Genomic DNA, 10,000 nt, shown 5'->3' on the forward strand with positions numbered 1-10,000 from the left:
ATGTTTTTCAAAACGAAGGACAGGGACTTAATCTGTTACAATGTTCCATTTTCTTCTTGGCTCAGTTCGCTTTCACAAGGTAACATTTTTTATCAAAGCTTACCAAAATGTGTTCATGCAAGTCACATGTGAGTAAAACTGTCCTCTTATTGGTCAAAGTTTCCTCGGCATCATCCATCAAGATGATTGACAAGTTCGCTTTACGACTACAAGCATATTGAGGCTTTACCTGTAGCTGTCGTCACACTTTCAAACACATTTCCAGTTATTCGGATTGCTTTCTGAAGCAATGCAATAAAATTTAAAAAATTAAAAAAATAAATTAAATAAGTAAAATTGAATAATAAAAATAATAAAATCAAATAAAAATTTAAAAGTAACATTTTTTTTATTAAAATATAAAAAATACAATATATATATATATATATAAAATAAAAGATTTCAACAAACCGCAGTAGAGTTTGTTTTCAATCGGGCGAGACCACCTCGTTCAAGTTCTCTAAAGGCATTGCTGTGAAAACCCTCTTCCAGAACCATTATCTATAAGAGTGTAGTGGAACCATTATCTTTAAGAGTGTAGTGGAACCATTATCTATAAGAGTGTAGTGGAACCATTATCTTTAAGAGTGTAGTGGAACCATTATCTATAAGAGTGTAGTGGAACCATTATCTTTAAGAGTGTAGAGGGAACCATTATCTATTAAGAGTGTAGTGGAACCATTATCTATAAGAGTGTAGTGGAACCATTATCTATAAGAGTGTAGAAACCATTATCTATAAGAGTGTAGTGGAACCATTATCTATAAGAAGTGTAGTGGAACCATTATCTTTAAGAGTGTAGTGGAACCATTATCTATAAGAGTGTAGTGGAACCATTATCTTTAAGAGTGTAGAGGAACCATTATCTATCAGAGTATAGTGGAACCATTATCTATAAGAGTGTAGTGGAACCATTATCTATAAGAGTATAGTGGAACCATTATCTATAAGAGTGTAGAGGAACCATTATCTATAATAGTGTAGTGGAACCATTATCTATAAGAGTGTAGTGGAACCATTATCTTTAAGAGTGTAGTGGAACCATTATCTTTAAGAGTGTAGTGGAACCATTATCTTTAAGAGTGTAGTGGAACCATTATCTTTAAGAGTGTAGTGGAACCATTATCTTTAAGAGTGTAGTGGAACCATTATCTTTAAGAGTGTAGTGGAACCATTATCTTTAAGAGTGTAGTGGAACCATTATCTATAAGAGTGTAGTGGAACCATTATCTATAAGAGTGTAGTGGAACCATTATCTTTAAGAGTGTAGTGGAACCATTATCTATAAGAGTGTAGAGGAACCATTATCTATAAGAGTGTAGTGGAACCATTATCTTTAAGAGTGTAGAGGAACCATTATCTATCAGAGTATAGTGGAACCATTATCTATAAGAGTGTAGTGGAACCATTATCTATAAGAGTATAGTGGAACCATTATCTATAAGAGTGTAGAGGAACCATTATCTATAATAGTGTAGTGGAACCATTATCTATAAGAGTGTAGTGGAACCATTATCTTTAAGAGTGTAGTGGAACCATTATCTTTAAGAGTGTAGTGGAACCATTATCTTTAAGAGTGTAGTGGAACCATTATCTATAAGAGTGTTGTGGAACCATTATCTATAAGAGTGTAGTGGAACCATTATCTATAAGAGAGAAGTGGAACCATTATCTATAAAAGTGTAGTGGAACCATTATCTATAAGAGTGTAGTGGAACCATTATCTTTAAGAGTGTAGTGGAACCATTATCTATAAGAGTGTAGTGGAACCATTATCTATAAGAGTGTAGTGGAACCATTATCTATAAGAGTGTAGTGGAACCATTATCTATAAGAGTGTAGTGGAACCATTATCTATAAGAGTGTAGTGGAACCATTATCTATAAGAGTGTAGTGGAACCATTATCTATAAGAGTGTAGTGGAACCATTATCTATAAGAGTGTAGTGGAACCATTATCTATAAGAGTGTAGTGGAACCATTATCTTTAAGAGTGTAGTGGAACCATTATCTATAAGAGTGTAGTGGAACCATTATCTATAAGAGTGTAGTGGAACCATTATCTATAAGAGTGTAGTGGAACCATTATCTATAAGAGTGTAGTGGAACCATTATCTTTAAGAGTGTAGTGGAACCATTATCTATAAGAGTGTAGTGGAACCATTATCTATAAGAGTGTAGTGGAACCATTATCTATAAGAGTGTAGTGGAACCATTATCTATAAGAGTGTAGTGGAACCATTATCTATAAGAGTATAGTGGAACCATTATATATAAGAGTGTAGTGGAACCATTATCTTTAAGAGTGTAGTGGAACCATTATCTATAAGAGTGTAGTGGAACCATTATCTATAAGAGTGTAGTGGAACCATTATCTATAAGAGTGTAGTGGAACCATTATCTATAAGAGTGTAGTGGAACCATTATCTATAAGAGTGTAGTGGAACCATTATCTATAAGAGTATAGTGGAACCATTATCTATAAGAGTGTAGTGGAACCATTATCTTTAAGAGTGTAGTGGAACCATTATCTATAAGAGTGTAGTGGAACCATTATCTATAAGAGTGTAGTGGAACCATTATCTTTAAGAGTGTAGTGGAACCATTATCTATAAGAGTGTAGTGGAACCATTATCTATAAGAGTGCAGTGGAACCATTATCTTTAAGAATGTAGTGGAACCATTATCTATAAGAGTGTAGAGGAACCATTATCTTTAAGAGTGTAGTGTAGAGTGTAAGAGTTTGCGCACAGACAAATGCAGTTAGTAGCATCACTTTTAGTTAGTAACTCCCCGACATCCAGCAGAACGAGCCACAAGACCAGATATATTTGAGAAAGTGACTGTTCAGTGTTTTGAATCACTTAAAGGAAGAAACCACTTTTTGGAAAAGCGAAATCCCACACACAGTCACACACTCATACAGAACGGAAAGAAAAGTGCGGAACCTGCGAAGGCTTTGGATATGCGCTCTTTCTTCCACTCCCAGGGCTGGTCGTACTCCTCGGGCGGCCTGTCGTCGTCCTGGGGCAGCCGGCTCTCCCGGGAACACCGATGAGCCTCGGGATCTCCTCCGTTCTCCTCGTACGGGGTGTCGTAGAGAGGCAGAGCCGGACCATCTTTAGGAGCTCGGCCACCTCGGATTTCTGAAGAGAGAAGAAGAGTGTGTTAAAGTCATCATCAAATCAAACGACAATTTTTGGTTTTAATATAATATTTCAGTGTTTATTGTAAATGATTTAGCGGTGCACATGATTATGGTGTCAATAATCTTGAATCAGAATAACAGCAGCATCTCTTCTCTGATGATGAGGGCTGGGCAACCTGTCACTCACATGAGATCAGCCAATAGCAAACCACAACCATCCAACCAGCCAATCAATTCCCCACAGACACAATCCAGCCCCGCCCACATTTTATCTTGTTCCAGAAAGTGTTTTACTCTGATAAACGACACTATAGAGAAGAAAAGACGAGCACAACTTTCCTTTGAGAACCAATTATTGACATTTTCAGTCAAATTACTACATTTCTTTTCCCAAAGTTTCCTGTCATTAAGTTTTTTAAGTGCTTAAGTGTTAAGTGCTTAAAAGTTTCAGTTACATTAACCAAAACAAGCCTAAAACACCTAAACATGCAGTGTTTAATAGTGAGACCAAAGAAAAGACAACAGAGATCAGCTGAGATCCGCATGACTTTATCCAGCAGGAACTCTGGGAAAAACCAGTAGATCTGGAATAATACAACCTGGAAAAACAACATGCTAATAAGTGTGTGTTTCAGAAGAATGTGATTCGTTCAAGGGCTGCAGCTAACAATAATTATTATAAATTGAATAACACAGTATGTTGATTTTCCCTGTTCTGCTAAACATCATGTGCAAAAAGGGTTAAAGGGTAACTAAACCCCTGGTCAGAGCCTGACTCCACCCACTGGCAATATTTGAAAAATGCTGGAAAAGTGGGCGGAGGAGGGGGACGTGCACCTGAGATGCATCTCTTTGTATGGAACCTGCCAACGTCACCAACAACCGCTGCGTCGCGAACCAACGCAAACATCCAATAGGAAAATTCAACCGCAGTAGCCACCGTTCAACCTGAAGAGGGCAGCACTCAGACGTTTTTACCCCATATATTGTAGAATTAAAACACTTTAAACCAAAATGTCAAAACATTTACTGGAATCAATGAACAGCATTTATGAAGCTCCATTCTTACAGATCATTAACTTAAAAAAGTTGTTTTAGTGTTTAGTTACCCTTTAAAATAAAAACATTACATTCGAAAACTTGCCCAATATAATAAAGTAAACCAAAAGCACAGAATATCTGATTCTGCATAACACAGATCTGCATATAGTGAATAATATATATTATAATTGAACAAATTTGTTGGCGATTATTTAACGTTTTAACCTGCTTTAACGATGGCAGTGGGGCTCGACAGCCTTAGTCAAACAGGTTGGCGCGTATGGTGGGGTTGCGGAGAGATTGTGAGAGATTATGGGTAGGTCACATGTGAACTACGAGGAAGGAGCAACCTCAGCAGCAGGAGGGAGGTAAAGGTCAGTAAGCTGGGCTGAGTTGAGTGGGGGACGGAGGGGGGTGACTCTGGGACGCCAGAGTCACTGTCGAGCCCTCTTGAGGTGTCGTGGCCTAGTCGACGAAACACTGAGGACGGAAGGTGCCCACTTGAAGACCCTAGAGATGTCCCCTACTCCGCTCAATCCAGAGGGTTGTCATGGGGGGACCGCACTGTGGTTGCAGCCGTTGTGTGTGCTGACGCGCCAAATACACTGCAGCCATTAACACCAGACAGAAGGAGATTCACATCACCAGATGGAAAGAGGCGTAAATAGATGGAGAAGCATAGGTTACTGTAAAGCAACGTCTTAGTTGGTGCTTATCTTGGCGAAAGCCGAGTACAAATCAGCATGAAGTTTTAACATCTACTCTCGTGTAATGGAAATCATTACATTCCCGATTGTAACGATTAGTTGCACAGGACAATAGAGACACCAGAATAACAATATTCATGATTCTGAAGCTGAAAACAGAATTATTTTAGATGGATATGCTTGCACTCTTTCACTGACTAGATACATTTAAAATAGTGTAGGACTTTTTACTGGTAACATCAGATATTTGGCATTATCAGGACCCAAAGAGATTCCCCCACTGCATTATTATACATTTTATTCAACATTATATATAGTAGGTTCATGTAGTACTGACACTAAAACTCTGAAAACTTGAATTTTGTCTCACACAGTAATTTTTATTTTGGATTAACTAAACAACACATGTTGTTGCATTTTTGTATTGCGATATATTGTGACACCCCTAATGACCTCCAGGGGTCACTGAAACTGGACTACAAAACACAGAAATCCCCCCAGCATTCACCTTTGATTAACGTTTCTCAACACCTTTCTCTTCTTCTCTGCTGGCATGAAGCTGTTAGCAGCCGCTCCTATGGTGTGGTATAATGCAGAGACGCTCAAGGAATGAAATATTACACCACAACGCTGCATAATTGCCTCACTCCTCAAGAGGACAAATTAGAAAAGTATAGAGACTACAGAGAGAGAGAGAGAGAGAGAGAGAGAGAGAGAGAGAGAGAGAGAGAGAGAGAGAGAGAGAGAGAGAGAGAGAGAGAGAGAGAGAGAGAGAGAGAGAGAGAGAGAGAGAGAGAGAGAGAGAGAGAGAGAGAGATTCTTATAAGCCTTGCTCCTTACATTATCCTCTTAAGTAGTGACAACTCAATTTTTGCGACCAAAACAACAATTCTCAGTTTCCACTGAAATAGTTTTGGAGGGCGAAATCATTGATTGAAACAATGACGTTTAATTAGTGCTTCTCCGATTGCACCTTTTGTCTGTGTCATTGTCTATTTCTTGCAGACAACATTGATAAACTACAACAGGTAAACTTGTCAGCGGTGTGCACACTAGTGCTGGTGGACTATATTTAGTTCTTGTTTTCAATCGATACTAGTATGGATTCTTAGATCTCAAGAAAAATCTTTTAGTCTATGCTGATTTCTGCTTCACTAAACATTATTTGAAGCTGCTGCCATGCAATAACTGCAATAAGCTTTGTTACTTTTGATATGAAACAAAGTTTCAGTAATCAGATTCAGTCAGTTTTATCATGAAATTCACACAATAAATGTGATTTTGTGTCTTTAATGTGCGCAACAGTTCACTGTAGAATCGATCATTGCTTCCACTTTTCTAGTTATTAGGAGTGCGACGAGACACTTATCTCACGAGACGAGACGAGACACGATTTTATAGAAATCCTCAATGACAAAATTCATGACTGGAGTGGAAAAATAGTCTGCAGATGCATTTTGAAAAGTTTTAAATAATAATCTTGTAATGAATGTCATTTCAGTTCTACTTCATGAGTATGAATGATCAAATGCATTGGAAGACAATAATATACAAGCACTGTAAAAGGTTTTGCCACAAACTCAACTGACTGGCTTTTCTCCTGTATGATTTCACATGAGTCTTCAGACTTTACTGTACATGAATTATGAGCTTGCAGAACTTCTGATTGAGGCTGTGTGTGACCTCATAATTGAACTCCTTTCCACAAATTAAACATAGAAATAAAAAACAGTATAAACACCAAAAATAAATATGTTTTTTTTTTCTTAATCTTATTAAGCTGATTGCACATTCTACAAGATAATACATTTATCAAATGCTAGGCTCTGTTGCGCACCGAATCCTCCGCCATCGTCTCGCGATCAGAGAACTGTGATCAGCTTGGCGTCTGAGCAACTGAGAGCAGACGTTTACAATAGTTTACAGTGGTTTTTATTTTTATAAAAACAGCAAAACAACAGTGGAGGCGTGATGTAATGTGAATGTAGCGGTGGCATATTCTATGCTAATCTCACCCTCATGCTCCATAATAGCGATATCACAAGACAGTTTTTCACTCGTCACATTTTAGTGTCACACTCCTACTAGTTACAGCAGCAAATAAACATCCATGAACATCAGAAGGTAAAGTAGTGGCAGGAAATTATGTCCTGCCTAGGAAAATTGACATCTTCAGACTTTATTCTTATTATTTAGGATTGTGTAAGCATATTGTGTAGTTGCATTGCAAAAAATGCTTTCTTACTTAGTATTTTTGTCTTGTTTCCAGTCCAAATATTTACTAATTCTTAAATCAAGGAGTATTTACTAGATAACTAATATGACATAAGAAATTATATCTTGTTTTCTGACTAAAACAAAAACAAAAATCAAAATTAAGTGAGTTTTTGCTAAAAACAAGTAAAATAGACTATACTAAGGAAGAAAATAATCTTTGTAGTGTGGAGTCAATTGTTTTATTTGTGATAACGCAATGAAATATGAAAAATTGTGCGACAATTTCTAGAGAGGAGCATTTTGTTATTACAGCCACCATAGAAATGTTGAAATAACAAAACTTGGAGAAGAAACGATTCTGTTATCAAGAAGTTGATATTAACCTGCCTCATGTGCAATTTAAATGTTAGTACAACTCAGTTTATGAGTTAGTATTAAATTCATTATTAGAAAAGAACATCATTCAGTGCATCCCTGACTCTACATGCATCGGAAACACCTGCATGTGAAACGTTTGAAAGCATCAGCGGCAGCGTGACATTACCAGAGTAAAGTCAGAGAGGCTTAAATGACCCACAGCCGGCGTGAAGCACAGGAGTGTGTGTTACGATCTCAAAAGTACAAGCTTACATGACATCACGCAGACACAGCTATGACTCTCGTCCACACGTTACGAACGAGTGAATCTGCCGGAGCTCGTAACGATAATCATCGGATCCGACGGAACCAAATCCAGGAGCTTGTGCTCTTTCAGCCTTCACGTCTGCAACGGTTCAGGGATCAGAGGTCAAACGGCACACACACGTTGGCCACCCACCCACCGTGTGTGTGTGTGTGTGTGTGTGTGTGTGTGTGTGTGTGTGTGTGTGTGTGTGTGTGAGAGAGAGAGAGAGAGAGAGAGAGAGAGAGGGGAGGCTGGGTGGTCCGACGATCTCTGATGATCTACAGTCTCTCTGCATGACAGACTGAGGCAATCAAAGCTCAACTCTGACCTTCACACCTAAAACATTGCTGCTAAACACAAGAGTTATATTATCATCCTCTTATCATCAAAAACTGTTCTTGAGACGGAAATAAGGTTCTTTAAAGACCTCCAGAAAACAAATGTTATTTTATGTTACATTAGAGGTTTTTCAAGGTACTGGTGAACATTTTGATTCATCCAAGCGAATAGAATCAAGATGTACACCAAAAATATTTGTTTACCAATTTATTTCTGCCTCTCTTCCTCCCTCATTTGTTGGAAGGATGGATGGAAGGATAGATGGATGGATGATGGATGGATGAACGTACAGATAGATGGATGAAGGATGATGGATGGATGAATGGATGGATGAAGGATGGATGAATGGATGGATGAAGGATGATGGATGAATGATGGATGGATGAACGGAAAGATGAATGGATGATGGATGGATGAATGGATGGATGAAGGATGATGGATGGATGAATGGATGGATGGACGGATGGATGGATGAAGGATCCTGATTCATCTCCTCTCCTTCAACCCCAGATCCTGATTCCTCTCCTCTCCTCTCCTTCATCTCCCAGATCCTGATTCTTTTCCTCTCCTTCATCTCCAGATCCTGATTCCTCTCCTCTCCTTCATCTCGCAGATCCTGATTCCTCTCCTTCATCCCCCAGATCCCGATTCCTCTCCTCTCCTTCATCTCCCAGATCCTGATTCCTCTCCTCTCCTTCATCTCCAGATCCTGATTCCTCTCCTCTCCTTCATCTCCCAGATCCTGATTCCTCTCCTTCATCCCCCATCTCCCGATTCCTCTCCTCTCCTTAATCTCCAGATCCTGATTCCTCTCCTCTCCTTCATCTCCCAGATCCTGATTTCTCTCCTCTCCTTCATCTCCCAGATCCTGATTCCTCTCCTTCATCCCCCATCTCCCGATTCCTCTCCTCTCCTTAATCTCCAGATCCTGATTCCTCTCCTCTCCTTCATCTCCCAGATCCTGATTCCTCTCCTCTCCATCAACTCCAGATCCTGATTTCTCTCCTTCATCCCCCAGATCCCGATTCCTGTCCTCTCCTTCATCTCCCAGATAATGATTCCTCTCCTCTCCATCATCTCCAGATCCTGATTCCTCTCCTCTCCTTCATCTCCCAACCTTCATCTCCCAGATCCTGATTCCTCTCCTCTCCTTCATCCCCCATATCCTGATTCCTCTCATCTCCTTCATCTCCAGATCCTGATTCCTCTCCTCTCCTTCATCTCCCAGATCCTGATTCCTCTCCTTCATCCCCCAGATCCTGATTCCTCTCCTCTCCTTCATCCCCCAGATCCTGATTCCTCTCCTCTCCTTCATCTCCCAGATCCTGATTCCTCTCCTTCATCCCCCAGATCCCGATTCCTCTCCTCTCCTTCATCCCCCAGATCCTGATTCCTCTCCTCTCCTTCATCTCCAGATCCTGATTTCTCTCCTTTATCTCCAGATCCTGATTCCTCTCCTTCATCTCCCAGATCCTGATTTCTCTCCTCTCCTTCAACTCCAGATCCTGATTCCTCTCCTTCATCTCCCAGATCCTGATTTCTCTCCTCTCCTTCAACTCAAGATCCTGATTCCTCTCCTCTCCTTCAACTCAAGATCCTGATTCATCTCCTCTCCTTCATCTCCAGATCCTGATTCCTCTCCTTCATCTCCCAGATCCTAATTCCTCTCCTCTCCTTCAACTCCAGATCCTGATTTCTCTCCTCTCTTTCATCTCCCAGATCCTGATTCCTCTCCTTCATCTCCAGATCCTGATTCCTCTCCTCTCCTTCATCCCCCAGATCCTGATTCATCTCCTCTCCTTCATCCCCCAGATCCTGATTCCTCTCCTCTCCTTCATCTCCAGAT

The 10,000-nt window shown here is 39.7% G+C and overlaps 1 protein-coding gene across 4 annotated transcripts in view; it reads right to left on the reverse strand.

Annotated features, from left to right (window-relative positions):
• Window positions 1-10,000, reverse strand: part of shf (Src homology 2 domain containing F) — a 157,520-nt gene that overhangs the window by 53,319 nt on the left and 94,201 nt on the right. For all 4 annotated transcript variants that reach the window (XM_077235573.1, XM_077235571.1, XM_077235572.1 and 1 more), the window contains exon 3: window positions 2,987-3,184. In XM_077235573.1, the coding sequence (XP_077091688.1) occupies window positions 2,987-3,184 (198 nt within the window). The remainder of the gene's footprint in view (window positions 1-2,986; window positions 3,185-10,000) is intronic.

Source organism: Siphateles boraxobius, unplaced genomic scaffold, assembly GCF_051911475.1.
Source record: "Siphateles boraxobius isolate OS27281-9 unplaced genomic scaffold, OSU_SipBor_1 198, whole genome shotgun sequence".
NCBI classification, from domain to species: domain Eukaryota; kingdom Metazoa; phylum Chordata; class Actinopteri; order Cypriniformes; family Leuciscidae; genus Siphateles; species Siphateles boraxobius.